General features: G+C 35.3%; 1 protein-coding gene across 1 annotated transcript in view; it reads right to left on the bottom strand.

Annotated features, from left to right (window-relative positions):
• Positions 1 to 19,659, bottom strand: part of SLC38A11 (solute carrier family 38 member 11) — a gene marked incomplete at its 3' end in the record, with an annotated part of 52,587 nt that extends 32,928 nt beyond the window's left edge. The window contains 9 exon segments of the mRNA XM_082658699.1: positions 4,330 to 4,409; positions 6,408 to 6,514; positions 9,920 to 9,985; positions 10,857 to 10,991; positions 16,693 to 16,747; positions 16,749 to 16,780; positions 17,180 to 17,254; positions 19,011 to 19,128; positions 19,618 to 19,659. Of these exon segments, the coding sequence (XP_082514825.1) occupies positions 4,330 to 4,409; positions 6,408 to 6,514; positions 9,920 to 9,985; positions 10,857 to 10,991; positions 16,693 to 16,747; positions 16,749 to 16,780; positions 17,180 to 17,254; positions 19,011 to 19,128; positions 19,618 to 19,656 (707 nt within the window). The 5' untranslated portion in view covers positions 19,657 to 19,659.
• Positions 19,660 to 19,884: the final 225 nt, after the last annotated feature.

Here is a 19,884-nt window from a genome sequence, read left to right as displayed (position 1 = left end):
GTCTTGTCACAATAAGGGGAAAGTCTTTCAGACACTAGAGCCAAAATAGGATATGAAGCCAAAGGATAAAAAAAGAAAAACTATGATTCTGTTGACTGAGCTCCTAAATCCAACCAAACCTAATAACAGAAATAGCCTTGAACTTTATAGCTGTGTGTGTCAATAAATTCTCTCTTGCCTCAACCAGTTATGGTTCTACGGTTGTTGTCGTCTGCAACAAAAACGGCAATAATTTATGCACCATCAAAACAAATCAGTGGCTGGTATCTGCCAGAACTAATCATTCCCTTTTCAAATATGTACTATTCCTTTGTCTTTACCCATTTTTTTCTGATCCTTCTTTAATCCCCTCTAGTTCCTCTTTATATATAGCTATAATTGTGGAATTTCAGGGTTAGAATGAATAAGGGGTAACAAAACTAGTATGTATTGAGATCCTTGGAAAAGGCACATTTTATATGCATAAATACCTGTTAAAAGTGTAGACACATTTTTTGAAATTATGTTTGGAACACACTACACTATTGATTAAAATGCTGTAAAAGAAATGTTATATGAAGGGAGACTAGTTATAAATTTGGACTGCATGCTATCATTTCCATCCTGAATGTAAAGAATTGAATATTAATGAGGCACAGAATGAAGGTTTTCACAGTGATAATGCCTCTGATTGTAGTTTGAAAAAAAATGGGAGAAATGTGTTATTGCATTTTGATACTAGCACACTTTCTGGAAAGCAATTAGATTGCGTTGTCACCTCAGTTTTTAGAAAGCAAAAGGTTAGAAAACACAATAAAACTGCACACTATTTCCAAAAAGAAATGAAAGTCATTGGACTGTGAGATATTTGAAATCATATCAAAAAGCAGAGTTTATGGCCCTATGAGTTATGGAAAAGGAAATTGAATTGTATGTTTTATTTTTAAAACACAACCACTACAAAGGTGTTTCCATAGTAACAAGGTCAATACCAGTCGCCATTGCAGACCTTCCTCTTTTCTGATACTGGGTTTAAAGATCTTTCTCAAATACCACTTTAAAAGTCCTATGAAAAAGTATAGGGTTTCTGATCATTCATCTGAACAAAAAAATGAGGAAAAACACACATGGAGTATTGAATTTCTCATGTTTTATGGATTATAAGCATTCGTGGCTGTCATATTTTCAGAGAAAAGCCTGCCTGACTAGCTACTGTGCCAGCCCCTAAACACGGGATTTGATTAGCCTGATTGTAAATCTGGACAAACAGAAGTTGTTTGCAGTAGTATTCAAACAGAAATAAAAGGCAGCACAGTATTAAAAAACACACTTCCTTAACATTTAAATATTGAAAGAGTTAACTAAATAATCCCTGTTATTAGAAAAATTTCAAAGACTCAGATAAAATATGATTATCAGCACTAGAGGAAGGTTAAAAAGATACAGGTCATATTTTGTTTATAACAGAAATAAATAGCTCTTGGCCATAAAAATCAATTCATTTAGCACCACCAGGAAGTGGCTTCTCCTTCCTCTTTCCTTTGTATCAGATACACTGCCTATATGACAGTCATTTGTATCATCTTATCTTCCCCACTAAACTGTGCACCCCTCAGAGCAGAGATACTTTCTCTTTGTGTTCACAATAGTATCTCACACACATTTTGTATATAGAAGACACTGAAAAAAATAACTGAAGGATGAATCATGAAAAGTAACAACACAACAGTAACTAAAATAACAAAATCTCTGGCCTATTTTTAGAAATGTGTCAGTTAAAATGTGTACTCATGATTTTAATCTCTTCAAACCAAGAGGCTCTAGATCTTTGTTCACAAACTCAAAACCATTAAGTAATAAATCCAGTTGCCTGACCCCACATCAATTCCTTCAGAATCTCTGCAAGTAGGGCCCTGGCATCAGCATTTTTTAAAGCTACTCAGGTAATTCTAATGTGAAGCCAGAGTTGAAAATCATTGCTTTAAACTGTTCTGCTTGGGCTCAACTAATGGCTTATTTATTTACTTCCAACTTTTAGCTGCTTGCTTTTTTCCCCTCAATATTCCCTCATAGTACTCTATTTCCCAAATCTATTAACACCTTTTATTATAACTTGATTTATTCTCTATGATAAAGGCTTCAATTAAAATAGTTCTGGCTTATAAAAGTAAAAATTTTAAGCAAAAATTATTAGTGTATTTTGTTCAATACACTTATTAGCCTTTCGTTGCTGTGAATTCAGCTTCTGAAAACCAGAGCAGAATACGGTACCAATATTATAGATGTTAAATACATCCAGTAGAATTTAATATGTGTTTTTGTGCTTTTAAGCTTACCTTTCCCAGGCCTGTAATGCCTTTTACACCCTTATCTATCTGGAAAAATTCAGATTCCTCTTTCAAAACGTCCAGATCATATTTCTCTTCCTCTAGGAAGCCTTCCTTAATTCAGACTATCAAGAACTCTCTTCTTCGGTGCTGACACTGCCCCTCATTTATGCTTCTATTTTGCACTCCTAATACTGTATTGTCATTTCTTTTTCTTTTTTGTTTTTAAAATAAATCCCTCATCCATAGTTGATCATGAACAATGTGCAGTAAGTGCTGCACAGCAAAATAGTTAGAAGCCATAGGTACTCAACAAGTGTTTACTAGATGAAGGAATAAATGGCCATATTGAAGTGAACCAGGTACATTTCAAAAACACTATCGCTATGGACTGAATTGTGCTCCCCACAAAATTCATGTTGAAGCCCTAACCCAAATTCGTGATGGTATGTAAGGATGAGGACTTTGGGAGATAATTGGGTTTAGAAGAGGTCATGAGGGTAGGACACTCTTACTGGGATTATTGCCTTTATAAGAGGAGACACCAGAGAGCTTGCTGTCTCTCCCTCTGTCTGCCACATGAGGACACAGCAGGAAGGCAGGCATCTGCAAGTCAGGAAGAAATCCCTCACCAGAACCCAACCAAGCTGCCAGCCTGCAGAACTATGAGAAAATAAATATCTGTTGTTCATGTCACCCAGTCTGTAGTACTTTGTTCTAGCAGGCCAAACGGACTAATACAACTATGAACTGGGATTAAGTTATTTGAAGATAACATTAATATAAACATTACAGATATTTATGCTATCTCCTTTTATTGAAAACCTTAAAAAAAGTTTTTTTTTTAAAGAAAAGACCATATGAAATGTAGTTAGTCTAGATAGTTCATACTTCCTTTCAAATAAATTTAAGGCATAATTTTTGGTATTTTCCTGGTAAATTAAGAAGCCTGACATAAGTCATATATAGTGGAAGATGAAGTGATTTTGCAGAACAATGTTCAGTAGGAAAAAAATAAGTTACCTGGGGGATGGCATTATCAATTATAGCTATTCACCAAGTTTCTTTTTTTCCTCACAGATAACAACTGAAGACCCAGCATGTTCCTTGCACTATGTTAGAGATTGTCTTAAATTAATTTTATTTGTCTTATGTAGGATAAAGAAAATATTTAAGGTGTCATGGAAACTCCATAATGTATTATTTATTAATTTATTCAACAAATAGTTATTGTGCATTGTGGGAACCCAATTTTGTGTTTAAAGCTATTTTAAGCTAGTTTCATTACAGCATTCTCTTGGGACTGTGGATACAAACTACCCAGTCCTTATCTGATAAATCTATTCTATAATCAAAGCGTAAGAACTGTGTGGTTTAGATCAGTAGAATCTCTACTTTGAATTTCACGGCTAAGTAACATTTTTAAAATTTGTGGAACCAATGCCAAGTTCCCAACATTTTATTTGGCCAAATAATAATGTAAAAAACACATAAATATCATTACCAACTATCACTATTAGTTCACAAATGACAAAGCATTTTAACACAATTAAAGAATATAATCTTAGTAGAGAATAAAGGGTGGTTTTCAAGGTGACCACATTTCATTAAATAGAGAAAAACATCCACTATATTCTTTACTCTTCTCATTTCAACCTAGACTGGTGAAAACTTTGTTAAGAACAAATCCATCTGTGAGATAGATACAGAAATTTCTACCATCTACCATTTCTCCTCTTTCTGCCATCTACCACTTCTCTACCTTGTTCCTATTTCTCACTATTCAAAATCCCTTCCTTATTTTAATTCTTTAGGCAGGCCATGAAAATAATAAGCAAACTCAGTTTAATCCCATCAGCTACTACTTAAACGTAATCATTTTCTCTCATTTTGTCAAATACTGAAGATAAATGATGCTTCTGGTACCATTATAACTTTATGTTTCTGCATTTATAATATATCATATGAACATCTGAATGATGGGTATAAATCAAATATCAACCAATGAAGCAACAAAACTTACATGTGTGGACCCAATGAAACTACCCTTGCCATTACAATTCCAAGAATCAGAGTTGTTAAAACTGTAGAAATAAGAGAGATCTGAAAAAGAAAATGTAAAGATATATGGTCAGTTTAGAATAGAGACAATTTTATTGAAAATATTAGGTGATTCACTTTTTACTTGAGTAAACTTATGTACAGTTTTTAAAATACAATTCTTTAGTAGTTTATTCTTACAGATTGGTATTGATAATCTAAGGCAGGTAAATTTTTTATTAGATCTTAGTCTTAGTTCTTTTCCCCCCAAATAGAACAAGTACCAAATATGACTATTTCATAAAGGGAAATTATGTTTCCATTTTTCTTCAGGTTTTATTTTAGTGTTGACTTGTGCTTTTTTCTATCTATAATTGCTTCTTGCTTCTGTCGTTGTCCTACCCTGCCCCTTCCTATACAACGTCCCCCCACCCACTCACACACATTTTGGGATGCCTCTGCTTTTTCCTTGCTGCTTTCTAGCTCTATTAAGTCTAATTTTCCTCTGTGGTTTTGTCCTTTGGTCTGTGTTTCTAGAGTCTTCTCTGCTACTTCCTCTCTCTTCTGTCACTATTTTAACTGGTTACAATATAAACTGGTCTGTGTGTATATGTGTTCTTTGCACTCTCAACATTAAATCTGTGTTCTACTCTTAATTTTTTAAATGGATAAGCACCATTTAGAAATTTTTGTCTGATAAGAAAAATATAAAATTGCTTTTATTTCATTTGATTGTCATTAATCTTGTTTCCTGGGTTGTTAGTTTTTAACTAGAGAGAAGGTTCTATTATAAGTCCTCTGATCCACTCAGATATTGGGAAAGAATCCGGTCACATAGCTAGAAAGTGGCCCGTGGGGAACGCAGATGCTCAGCCTGACTCCAGATCAGTGTTTTCTAACTACTCTGCTTTGCTCATGGGAGATTTATTTAAATACATCAATATGACATTTTTAAGGGACACTTAGGGTCAAAATGTTCAAGTATTAGTAATATGATGGAACATTAGCTTTCTTTTCATAAATGCCTTGCCTTTTGCTCTCAGAAGGAAGCATTTATGTCTACATTGAGCATGTGGAATGGAAAACAGTTCAGACATTTCAGAAAATTCACCAAAAAAGTTCCTTTTAATACACTTCAGTTTATTTCTAGATGCCTCTTATGGAAGGAAGGAGTATGGTCAGAAAACTCTGGAATATCATCCCCATTCTCAGCTCTACCTGGAAGAGGGGGCTTCATCACTGTGGATACACACGAAACATCACAGTGAAAAGTAAAACTAATTAACTGTTGGATTTTTCAAAATAGAATGTAAAAACACATGAATAACTTAAAAAAATTTTTTTTTATCAGAATGTTTGGCATAATGAGGATGCAACACCAATAATATTCTGAGTAAAATACAAACACTTCATGAGAGTAAGGAAATAAAATGCAGCCAGATAAAGGCTAATGCATGCAGATAAGCATATGTGGTGAGTTGAATACGTACTTGGTTGGTTTCATTAGAAATAAATAACCATTTCTCTTTAGCAATAAGAATCATAAATATTGGCCAAATTCTCTACAATTAATCAATCAAATATTGACATTTAAATTCACTGGATAAAAAATGGGCACAATAGACATTGTAATTTACAAAAAAATTTTAAGCCAATGAAGTGATTTATTCTTACTTCATTAAAGTTAATGTAATTTTAAATTGTTTAAATGACTACAAAGAATGATAGAAAATAGACTAGATTTTTCAGTAAATAGACTTGGTTTAAATAGAGTTCTTTATATTTTCTAAAATTAAAGTGTGCTGTCTGTGTCAGAGTATCTACCTTAAAAAAAGAGAAGAGAGGACCTATTTATTTCATAGTCATCAAGTATTTAACCATCAGTTCCCCCAAATAAGATAAAATATCAAACATAGTTTACTCCAATACAATTATAAGTAAACTAAAAGAAACTAAAGATGAATACTGTAATTAAGAACTTGGCCATAGAGATAGCAGTTTGACAAAATTAATGCAGGTAACAAAGTGCATTTCTTTGCCTATTTAAAATGTAAAAATTACCTTTCCAAGTTTCGCTATATCTTGATACAGGGACAAAGGCAGAGTAAAGGCAACAGTGGAAAGCACAATAATGAAATGGTGACCAATAAGCAAGTTTTCAGGATCAACTAAAACACAATAAATATTATAAAGTGTTTATGAGTAACACCAGTGACACAAGTAGTCAAATATTTAATTAAAAAAATGACTTAATTAATACAAAGAGCTACATAAATGACAATTTTGAATAAATTCCATACAACCATGTAAAAACAGAAATAATTCACGAAAAATGTAAATACAAAGTAACTTAAGGATGAACCTATAATTCAAATAATGTTATAATATTTTGCATTCAAATTATTTTAGTAGCCTCTGCATCAGTTGTCCTGCTTCTTCCTTCCTTTGTCCCCTTAGTGTATGTGTGTGTGTGTGTGTGTGTGTGTGTATATATATATATATATTTTTTTTTTTTTTTGCGTTACGCAGGCCTCTCACTGTTGTGGCCTCTCCCGTTGCGGAGCACAGGCTCCGGACGCGAGGCTCCGCGGCACGTGGGATCTTCCCGGACCGGGGCACGAACTCGTGTCCCCTGCATTGGCAGGCAGACTCTCAACCACTGCACCACCAAGGAAGCCCCCTTAGTGTATACTTTTAACCTAGAAACTACAGAGATCCTTTCCAAAGGCTAAAGACATTATGTCACTCCTTGTCCTAAACCCTCTAATGGCAAAACCCTTCATTCATAAAGTAAGCAACATGGGGAAATGGTATGTTCTGTGGCTTTTTTTTTTCTAACTTCTGTATTCCAGAGAGACTTGATCAGTACAACTTAAAATTTCAAACCTCAAGGTTTTGATAAAAATATTCACTATATTTCTACCCTTCTATTGAGAAAGAAGTGATTTCCCTGAAGGAAAGCAGACAAAGCAACTTTTTGGATAGGGAAGATGTCATAGGGAAGCTGCTGAAACCTGGTATTTATTCACTGCAGACTCTTGGCTATCAAAACAAGGAAATAATATATATATATATATAGTGTGTGTGTGTGTGTGTGTGTGTGTGTGTGTGTGTGCGAGAGAGAGAGAGAGAGAGAGAGAGATCAAATACAAACAAAATTTGTAAACATAAAACATACTTACAAGGATTTATATATATATATATATATATATTTAAAGCTGTGCTAATCACAGTATTCACTTTAGGAGCTATGTATCTATTCCAATGAAGACACTATTGTTTAAATTTTTAGCTCATATTGAATTCCTTCAGAGATCATGTGATTATACTTTTGCAATGTCAGTGGTACCAAGTCTTTGTGCATTAATTTCTGCAAAATCTAAAATCTGTAGAAGCCAAGTCTGTCAAATAAGTAAGTGAATGTGGTAAAAAACAAAAACAAAAAAAGAGAGCTATTACTCTGAAGAGTAAGACTAGTTTTCTTATATGGCTAATAAACTAATGTGTAAGGAAGTTCCAAGGTGGGAATTTCAAAATGGCATAAGTTATACACACACACACACACGTATGTACCAGAATGGAAATATTAATCGTGGGTTTTTGTTTAACTCAGTCATAACTAAACAATCATCATAACGTTGTGAGTCAAAACAATAAAACAGGAAAGTCAAGTTCCAAAACCCTTGAACTCAACTATTTACATATTTCTGGTGAACATAATATGAATTAAATTATTTGTGTATCTGGTCTGTTTACCCTTTCAAACTGTTTGCTCTACTAATATAGTGTTATCTTATTTACACGGATGTCTGAAGTTACATGTATCCTTAAAATTCTGAAAGTATAGATTAAAAAGGAAGGAGAAAAGGAAGGAAGGAAGGAAGTGTTGGTAGGATTATGCCTACTTGGTTGTCCCAAGAGAAAGAGACTATGCTATGTTTTCTAACATTTTCCTCATACATATGTATTACTTCTTAAATAAGAAAAAAGAAAGAATTTTTTCTAAATTAATAATGCTCCTTTGAAAAACTGAAAAAATAGCAAAGGAAACAAAAAATTCCCATGAATCGCACAATTAAAAGATAACCACAGTTTATATGTGAATATATGTTTTTTATTTTTTCCTTATTTATGGCAATAGAAAATTTACATAATTTAGATCATATTGTATATATGGTATTATATTCTTCTCATTTTCCTTAACATTCTATCCACTCACCTAATCTCAGTTTATGAAAACAGGATTTGGAGGCTGGGGGCTATGACAGCACCTACAGATAACAGCTAACGGTGCTGGGTACACCTCCTATATGCTAGGCACTGTCTGCGTTGTCTCTCGTTTCACACCATAATTCTATGAAGCAGGTGATACTCTAATTCATAATTTAGAGATGAGGGGCTAGAACTCAGCGAGGGCATTAACCTTCTCAAGGTCACACAGCTAGCAAGTAGTGGGTCAGTGATTTGATGCTCAAATCTCCTTGGTTTCAGTTTCCACTAAACCCTGTGAGAGGAATAGGCACAATTTCCAGTTTTACGTTTTGTTTCATTTTGTTGGCATGTTTCTAGGATGGGTGATTCACACACTAAGAGAAAACGTGTTTCTGTATCAATTTGAAGGATAATAACAACTATAAAGTTAGGCGATTATGAAATGGGGATTATGTGGCTTGGACGAGGAACTCTTCAAAGCAAAAAGACTCACAATCTCTGAATTATTCAAATAGCCATGATATGGTGAAAGGATGAACAGGGAGTGGCGTTGTGGCACATGCTGAAAAGGTCTGCTTAAAATGTTCACAGCGGCTTTTTCAGAATCAAGCCAAACAGGAAACAACCCGAATGTCCCTCAACTGGATGATAGATAAAATGTTTATATCCATATAATGAAATAATCCTCAGCAATTAAAAAAAAGAACACGTTACTAATAAACTCCAAAACATGGAGAATCTCAAATGTACCATACTAAGTGAAAGAGGTCAGACCCAAAAGGCTAGCTCCTATAAGATGCCATTTATTTGACATTCTGGGAAAAGCAAAAGTAGGAAGAGAAATCAGATCAGTGGTTCCCTAAGGCTGGAGATAAGTGAAAGTTTGACTACAAAGCGGAATGAGGAAAATCTGGGGGGATAACGGAATGGTTCTGTATTTTGATTGTGGCTGTGGTTATATGACTATATGCATGTGTCAAAACTCATAGGACTATACATTAAAAAGGGTTAATTTTACTATATTAAATTGTAGCTTAATACAAATAATGGGGACAAAGATTAGCTTGCTTATTTAAGAAATGATGTAGTATAAACACTACATGAAAAAATGATACTACAGATAGTGATACATAAGATATTTAAAATATAAAGTATTTTAATTATATAAATAATAATTTTTAAACAGCTAAATTAGAAATAAACTATATATAAGAGATTAATACTTTAGGATCAGATTGGATCATGGATATTACTGGATATTTGAAGTCATCCAATTCCTCCACTTGCAAATATTTTATTTTTAAATTATTATGAATCACATTAACTATGAAAAACTATATAAAATAAATATACTGACTTACCTCCAGGGATTCTTTGGAAAACTTTGCTCAAAGTATCTCCAGTTATTATGTTGTAACTTATCATAGCTAAACACATAATTAAAACAATACAGTCACCAACAAGCCATCACATATTTCATCTTGAATATTTTGAAAGTAATCAGTTATCACTTCCCAAATAGTCTACTTTCAAATATATATTGTGATTACAAATATGTACAACTTTAAAAATAACTAGACAGCAGATTTGTGGGAGAATATCAGTTTGTATTACAAAAGATTTTCCCTTCACAAATTGATTCTTTCCAGAACATCTTTAAATAATAGTGAGTTTTGGTAGTCATTTAAAACGCAATTTGTTTTGTTATTAAAGTTCAGTTTCCAAATACTCTTTAGGAACACATATTTTGCTCAAAGTGAGGAACAATAATAGAAAGCTGTCAAGGCTCCAAAATATCACCTCATTTGAAAAAGTAAAATTTTGGAGAAATATATTCTTAGCTTTCTGAAGAGACATAAGAAACTAGTTTGAACAATAGCTTCTGTATTACTTATTTTGAAAATGAAGTCAATTTGGCCACTGATGAACATTAACATTTTGCTTATTTAAGAAGTGCTGGGTGCCAACTTTAAACAGCACGTTGGCCTCGGACATGACTTCCACAAATCCTTAGGTTTTCAAAAAAATTTTAGCCTTAGAAGAAATCTATCATTCTATTTTTCATCAAGCTAGGGAATCACAAGCATTAACTCAGAATCACGCTCACTTTATTTCAATGAAATACTCAGAAAACTGACCAAAAGGAACAGAAAACAAGGGAAAAATGGCTAAAGATAAACACTTAATGTGGAAAATATTTCAACTACTAGTATTCTTTAATGACTATTAAAACTATTTTATTCAGAAATGGCCGTTTATGAAAATACTTACAATATTCAATTTCATATTCATCCTTACCTATGAAAGGATACAAAAATTGTAGAACAGACAGTAGGAGATATCCTGGAAAGCCAAAAGTTTTATTGACCAAAGACTGGTAAGTGTCTGTCCCCGAGAGGGCCCCTCCTTTTATCAATAAAACAAGGGAAAAGTCTGTGGCAAAAATAACCATTAAACAAATGTCAGATTACATTTAGTACAATTTTTTTTTTTTTTTAGTGTTTTGACTTAAAGAAAAAAAGAACTTTAAAGAAGAGTTTAATGCTACAGTAAATTAGCATGGCAAGTCTTACTTTCTTTTCATAAAACTTTATCTTTCATAAAACTGTACTGTTTCCAGTTATATATTTTTCAATCGAGATGCAAATAAACTTCATATATCCATGCAATGAACTGGACAGATGAGGGTATGCAGACTAGAGTTAAAGCTTCAATTTTCCATTTTACTTTCTTAACCTAACCAGTGCGATGACTATTAACAGGATGTGGCTCAATTGTCCAAGCAACAGAACGTAGGTAATCCAATATCTCATAGGCGTTCAATGTGTGAAGACCGAGAATAAAACGTGCTGGAAGCATTCAGAAGAAAAAATAGATTTAGGAGAATCAGATCATTTGTTTTATAACAAAGTACAACTAGTAACTTTATAGTTATTATGGTTTACTTTACTATATTATTATTATAGTTAAGAGAGCACTCTAAGAATTTTTTTTTTTGAAATTTACATTTTAGAGATTTAAGTTCCACTTTTTTTTTTTAAAAAAAAACAGAGACGGCCAATTTTCTTTTTGTTTATTTATTTATTTGGCCGCATCGTGTGGCTTGTGGGATCTTAGTACCCTGACCAGGGATTGAACCGTGCCCTTGGCAGTAAGAGCTCGGAGTCCTAACCACTGGAACGCCAGAGAATTCCCAAGTTCCACTTCTAGTGTTGAAATTGAAGACACAAATATACAGAAAATATATAACTAAAAGTCTCTTTCATTTAACCCAATGTTTTTTGAACACCTAGTGAATGACACTGCAGTTGTATTGGGTACACAGCTACACAGAGGGTGTGATTCGTGCTTTTTCTTTTTTCTTGCTCGTGCTTCCATCACAGGTGAATTTTTTATCAAGTTATTTGGAAATGTACTAGAATACAAAGAAGAAAATACAAATCATTGCAGTGTTGTTTCCACCTTGATTCCCCACCCCCATTTCACTGAAACTTTTTTTAACAAGTTCATCAATGAGCTCCAAGTTGATAAATCCAATTGATACCTCCTAAATATTAATCATATTTGCTTTTTCAGTAGCATTTTCTCCCTGTTTACCATTCCCTTGTTTCTCAACCATCCTCCCTTGGCCTTTCTGACATCACTTTCTCTTGGATTTCCTCCTATCTTTTGGGCCATTTAGTTTTTCACGTTTCTTTAACTCTCTTCAAACCCTGGATTCTTGGACTTTTCCCTCACTCTTCAAGATGTCCTAATGTGATCCTATTCATGGTCATGCTTTCAATTTTCATAAAGATGTTAGTAACTCCCAAATTTGTACCTCCAGCCCAGATTTCTTCCAAAACTCCAGATTTCTATATCTAGCTGCCTAATAAACATTTTACCTTGAAGACCTCATAGGCATCTTGATTTTAGATATCCAAATTAGAATTTATATATTTGTTTTGGAACCTGCTTCTGCATTCATATTTCTCCAAACTGTGAATAATATCAAGATAAACTTGAGAATCACACTAGACTTCTCATTATCCATCACCTTCTATTTTCCTTTGGTCACTAAGTCCATTAACTACTGCATCATAAATTATTCAACTATATCTCCTCACTTCTAGTCTCTAACCTGTTTTACTTTAGGGCTTAGGCCTTTATCACTTCTTGCTTGGATTACTGCAAAAACTCCTATTAGTTCTCTCATCCACTATCCCCTCCCTACTAAGACTTTCTTGACCTCCCCCCTGTACCAGATGAATCTGACCACAGCATAAATCTGACCATGTTTTCTGCTTAAAATCCTCCAGGGGAATACTTTGATGCCTTTGGATAAAAAACAACACTTTTTCATAATTTTTTTTCAGAAAAAAACTGTTTATTAGCTGTGGGATCTTGGATGAAGGACTCTGAGTTTCATCTGTAAAGTAAGGCAATACCCCAACCTTGAAGAGTCTATGAGGATGATGATGTTTAAATGCCTACCACAATTCTTGGCACACTATGGAGGCTAAATGAATGAGAACTCATGCTATTTTTAGTTATCTTCTATAGGCTGTGTGTTGAGGTGGAAAAACATTGTATTTGGAGTCTGATGATAATGATGGTAACGATGATAAAAACCACAAAAACACTAGCAAATACTTCACAACACTTTCTGTCTGCCAGACCTTTTTCTAAATGCTTTATGTATATTAACGTGTTTAATCATCACAACAGCCCTAAGTAGGTGCCATTATGATCCTCCATTTGATAGATGAGAAAAGTGAGGCACAGAAGCTTAAGTAAATTGCTAAATTTCACAGAATAAAGGAGAGACAGGACTCAGACCCTGGTAGTCTAGCTCCAGAATCCATGCATTTAACCAAAATCTCAACTCTGTTGCCAGTAACTGCAGACCTTGGGCAAATCATGTTAACCTACTGGTCTCAATTTCCTCCTCCATAAAAAGTAGAACATGAATACCTACTTTATGGAGTCAGAAGGATTAAGTATAGTGGCTGCATTATGCTTGGCATCTAGCCAGTCTTCAGGAAATGGTAATGATTATCATTACATGGGAGCCTTCAAAAATGCCTCTGCAAACCTCTCTAACTTCATCTCTTTCCACTTACCAACATCAACCCTATACTTTAGCCAGGCTGAATCACTTACATAGTTCTCTCTTGCATTTCCACATTACCGTCTGCTTGGAGTACCCTTCCATTTTCTTCGCTCTCTCACATTTTTTCATAAACAGTCAGTGAAGCCGTCTTTTCCTCCCCAAAACATGTCTGCTCCTTTAAGGCTGGATTAAATGCCAGTATCCCTATTGTCATGCACATATTTGTATTATGGTATTTTTCATGAAGCATTATAATTATGTGTGTTTTTTTCTGCCTAACATACTACATTGTGAGCTTCATGTGGGCAGGAATAATGCTATCATTGCTATAGCTATCATTGCTATCATTGTTATAATGGCAGCAGTGTCAGTAAATATCTGTTGAATGAATCAGTGATCAATAAAGCAGGATTGCTAGGTGTCTATATATCTGATTCAAATGTAATATGATAAATGACTTAATAAATATATTTTAAAATATTCTGCAAGCACAAATGACATGGTAATTCATCCTACATCCTTTGTTTAAAACTAGGAAAAGCTTCACAGAAGAGTTGAGTAGTGCCTTGAAGGATAAACAGGATTTCACCAGGTAGAGAAGAAAAAAAAAAAAGTCAAGCAGGGGGACTATCTATGGGAAGTCAGTGTGAAGGTATATTCTACATGTGGGTAATGGAATAGTCCAGAATGGCTAAAACATAAGTCCCACACAGGGCAGTGTCGGTGACAGGGTGAAAGAGAGGTCATATTAGTGGGAGATAAGACCAGAAATGCAGACTGTGGCTGAACCATGAAAGAATTTAAATGCAATAAATTTTTTTCTGTTGTCATTATAGAGTCTTGGAACGTTTTGACTGGGGGAATATCAGATCAGGCTGAGGTTTCATAAAGATAACTTTTGCAGTAATATGGAGGACGGATCAGAAAGCAAAAGACAGATGCTAAAGGCAGGAAAACTAAAAAGCAACTTATTGGCCGAGGAAGAGAATCAGTGAGGACTGGAGTAACAGGAGGTAACCAATTTCACAGATGTTGTAAAGTTTTGGTGAAGAACTGTATGCTTGGGATGAGACTGCTGAATTGTACAACAGTTCAAAATGTACTGCTTAAAAGTAACAATTTGCTAAGAATTTAGTCAATAACAAATGCTATACGGGCTATAGATAAAGCTCTCAAAAGTTTTAGGAATCTCAAATATCACTATAACATTTTGATCTCCCTTTAAATGTACTGTATGCAAATTTTAGATAATCCATGAATGAGTGTACGTTATTTAACAGGAAAATTTTCTTTTACATCGTTATGTATACTTGGACAATAAAAATTATTTTACTCTAATCAACAAATATGAGAACCTTAAAGTAAATTAAAATAAAATCATTTGTTGTAAATATTTACAATTCTTTCTTGTTCTCCAACATTTCACAAACATGAAAACAGAACTTAGAAACACTACTTGTTGAACTGGACATAACTCATTGAAAAGACAAAGGCCTTAAAAAGACAAAAGAATAATTGTAGAGACAAACAACTGTATAATTAGTGTCAATTTAAAGAACAATTCAATATTATAACCCTACTTGTAGATTTTGCTCTTAAAATCCTAATTAAGGAAAAAAATGAATCACAGTCTATAATTATTTTTTGTGTCTGTGTGGTCATCCTTAATTTATCAAAATTATTTAAGGATTTTCATCATGCAGCCAAATTACCGAGTAACTAATTTCTGCTGATTAGTTGCAACATATGACTTTGCAAAGGACTGCTCACAGACATTGCTGTAGGTTTACGTATAGCATCAGTTGAGAGAGTTATTCACATTATGATCTATGTATGTATAATGTGACTTGGCTTTAAGAAACTATTCATTCTCCTTAATTATTGATTGAATCCTTAGGTGATATATATTTTTAAATGCTTTCTGTCTACTGGTGTACAATGTGTGTACATGTTCATAATGCACTTAAACAAGCCATGGTTATTATGCCTGGGAGGAAATTAATTATTTGTCAGTACCGATTGACTGGAAAACAGGAAATTAAAAACGACAAGGGTAAATCCTTGAATAGGGTTTTTGAGTGTGATAAATGTGCTCATAAATAAAATACACTTTTTAAGCACCAGCAACTCTGAATAAGCACAAAGTCACAGATTCCACATTACTAAATTATGGGTCTTAAGCTACAAATTAAGAGCTGTAGAAGCTAAAAGCATCTTAGGTTTAGAGAGTGGTGGGTGGTGAGAAGCAGGGAGGAAGAGAGTTGAGGGCCTCTGCAGCTCTGACTCTGGTACCTGCTGCATGCTTTACTTTCTTCCTCAGCCTGAGGAAAAACAGCTGAGTTACAGGCTGGTTTTGGAAGCCTGAGATTTTATGAGGGATGGCATCTTAGTCAGAGTCTCTAGAAGTAGAGCTGAGACAGAGATTCTTGGGCAAGAGATTTGAGGGAGTGCTCTTAGGAGAAGGGGAGTGAAAAGATAGGGCAGGGGAACAGCTCACCAGGACTCGATCTCGGGGGAGAGCAGCTGCAGCCCAAGCCCTGCAGTGGTGGCGCTCTGGAGCTCCAACGGCCCCGCACATTGGTCCCTCCCAGAGGCAAGGAGGACAGCTTTGGGGTTTCTGTTACTCAGTCTTCGGGGAAATGGTGGCTGGGGTTCATAACCTCACAGGAAGGTGATACTGTTAAGGCCCAGGTCGCCACTCTGGAGCAGGGGACAGCTGAGGTGTTTTGTATTACCTGGTAAAGGGCATCTAGGTGATCACACATAGCAGCCCCCTAGCAGCAACCACTGCAGTGGGTGTCTGTTTGTGATTGCTGCCTCTTTCGCAGTGATACTAAGGTAGAGGAAAGACCTTGTGTTTGCCTTGAGGTGAACTGGGGGGACGACAGGGCAGGGGTGAGAACAACAGGAAGAGAAGATGATTAGGAGTTGTAAAGCCTGCACTCAGACAGGGGAATGGGTGTGAATGAACATGTTACACGGAAAGCGGGAAGCAGAACAGAAGAAGCGATACAGAAGCACCTTATTGCTGCCCTTGCAGACAGTGGCAGGCAGGAGGCTGGGCAGGCGGGGTAAGGTGGGGAGGGAGTGGGGATCCCTGCTGGTTGAGCACCGGGGCTCTTGGTGCCACCTGCACAAACAGAGCTCAAAAAGGTTGTTCATCTGTGTGCACCTGCCCGAGGTTTTTGTGGGAAAGGAATCCCTGATGTCTGCATTTTCAGAGTACGGTCTTGGCCTTAATCAGTCTTTAAAGTGACTCCTCTATCTACCACGTTTGGCATAAAGTGAAAAGGCACATGAAAAGGATTTAGGCTTGGTAATATATAATGCTTTTCTAATCTGTTCAGAGGATTAGCAGGAAAGTAAATCTCCTCAGATACAAATGTTTAAATTCTTTAGGATTCTTTGATGCACTTTTTAATTAGGAAATTCAATTACAGGGCGTGTGTGTGTGTGTGTGTGTGTGTTTGTGTAAAACAGTCATTGCACAATTTAAATTGCAGGAAAAATCAATTACATAGCATTTTACCTGTAACATATGAAACCCAGAATAAAAGCAATATTCCCAGAGGAAAGCCAGCTTGCTTCATTGAATAAGGCAATCCTGGAAAAAACATAAAATGTCCCACTCATCACATTAATAAAACATATGGAAACACGGAAGTTTTCCCCCAATTTCTGTATATAATAGGCTAAGTAAATTGACATATTTATATGACATAGTTTTAAACAGTGTATATGAATATTAAAATTAAATGTTAGCATATTAACGCCTATTTCAGAATAAAATGTTGTAAGTTAAGGGCATGTCAAGTGAGCAAATTTATGAGGTGGAAAAATAAGAGTAAGAAAGCATCAAATGAAAAACAGATGACAGTTCACACAAATAATGTTCCCTTCAGGGTGAGGGGGACATATGACCTAGAATATGTGGAGAGTAATGACCCAGAGCTCTCCTTATGTGCTGGCCAGGAAAACAGAGATGATAACAAGAGTATAGAAGGGTTATGAGATTTGAGGAAAGACCAACCCTGGGGTCAAAATGGGCAACTCTGTAGGAAAAGGAGAGGAAAATGAGAAGGCAAAAGTATTTTTTATAAAGCTGAAAGGAGTATGTAATGTTATTTCTTATGAATCTTTTTTGGAAATGGGCAATTTTAGATTATGGACAATGAAACATTTAAAATAAAATGTACTTAAAATAATTCCACCCAGAATATTTATTCTCTGAAAACTTTCCCCTTTCAAAAATCTGCTGAGCCTAATTAAGAAGTACTTTTTAAGTTGACATGAATCAGCTTAAAGTGTTCATATCAGGAATTAACTCTGGAATTCGGCCTACACCTCTATGGTACATGGAGGCTGAATTTCAAAAAAGTCTTTACGCCTACTTGCTACTACTTTGCCTCAGTTTCCTACAGTTTATTTACCATTTGAAAAAAAAAATTGTCTGTATATGGAAAGTAAAATCAAGAAATACATCAACTTGTGAAAGTTAAGAAAAGTAACTCAATCCAGATGACTGAGACTAAAATGTCATAACTTTACAGGAAGAAGTAATATTCTCAATGAGTATTTGCAGGATTTTGTTTTGTCCTTGCTTTTTCTTACATTGGATGTTTCAAATAACAAAAGCGCTGAAAAAATAACTGCCTTTATTATTATAACGCAACGCACTTAATTTTTTCTGAACTTTTCCTTTGCTTCAAATTGGGAAAATATGAGAGGCTCATTTCTTTCAATTCTGATTATTTGGCTCCTTTGTTTTAAAAAATCATTTAAAAAACCATTTCTATTTATTGATTAAATTATATTTACAACTGATATATCATAATAAGTTTGTACTTTAAAATTTAATACTCTATAAATGGGTAAGGAAATATTACGTGGATTTGATTCTTCACGATTGTTATGTTTTCACATTAAACTTTTGTATCTCCAATATTTGCAAGTATCTGGAGGTTCTACACCTCTAGAAGGTTATGGAAAGGTGATTCAAGTAACGGTTGGCCACTCCAGGAACAGGGAAAAAAGTAAATTAGGTAACATTATCACTTGACGATGCAGCCTATGAAAAAAAAATTCAGCAATCTCCCATCTGCAGCTCCACCTTAATCTATCACACACGGAGGACGCTCTCAAATGTGGAAAGAGTGTGAATCACCACCCCAGTTTTAGTATAAGAGAGACTGATGTGTGCACATTGTTACATTGGAAAAAAGGGAAGGCTTTTATGAAAAAACAATTACCAATTTTATCATTTAAGATTTTTTCCTTTAAAATTAACCTATGAATACTAGCAACATAATAAGTGTCTTAAATTTGGCCTTTTCACTGAAAATTAAAAAAAAAAAACTTACCTATTATACCAGATCCTATAATCGAGTTGACAACATTAAAAACAGCAGCAGACTGACGACAAGTTTTCCCTTTGTCCTTATGTTCAGAAACGAGGGTTTCTCTGTCATCTAGATGGCTCTATTTTAGTATATAAAAGTGCAATTAAAAAATATTTAACTAGCTCAAAAATTCAGAAAACTGTAAGACAAATATGCAATTTAGGAGACTAACATGATATTAGTAATAATAATAAGTAATGCCAATAACGATAAGAAAATGAGGATAATAATAGAGTAACAACAATATCTAGTAATTCAAACAGAACTTGTGAACAAACTCCATCCTAAAATGTCCTGATTACAGCTGCACCAAGTTCGTGGACTACTGCATGAAATCCTAGTACTTTAGGACCTCTTAAGGAGCAAAGGATGTGATTTTTGTGAAATTAAAGGGGTTATATTGAAAAGTGCCCGCTATGAAAAAAAAAAGATCAAGGCAAAATTTCTTTTTTCTCCTGGAGAACCTTCTGTGGTGCTACATCAAGACGCTGGGTGAAGGTAGCTAAACGCTGTTGCAGGGTGAACGAACGATATGACCTGCCTTCAGAACCAGCCCCAGTCTCGTTACCTGTGGCGGGACGACGGGCCGCTGACCCTGGTAGCCCATGGCTGCACCCGGGTCCTCTGCAGGTGGAAGGTTCGCGGGCGCGGGTACTCGACTCGCCAGAACAGCCTCCTCCGCGACCTCCAAGCCCGGGGTCAGCGCGCGGCGGGAGAGTTGGGGGCGGGCTGCGCGGGCTGCGCGGGCTGCGCGGGCTGCGCGGGCTGCGCGGGCTGCGCGGGCTGCGCGGGCTGCGCGGGCTGCGCGGGCTGCGGCCGCAGCTCACTTGGACGC

The sequence above is a fragment of the Grampus griseus genome, assembly GCF_964374135.1.
Source record: "Grampus griseus genome assembly, chromosome: 7".
Taxonomy (NCBI): Eukaryota; Metazoa; Chordata; class Mammalia; order Artiodactyla; family Delphinidae; genus Grampus; species Grampus griseus.
The sequence above is the reverse complement of the archived record's forward strand: the minus strand, read 5'-3'. Positions and strand labels throughout refer to the sequence as shown.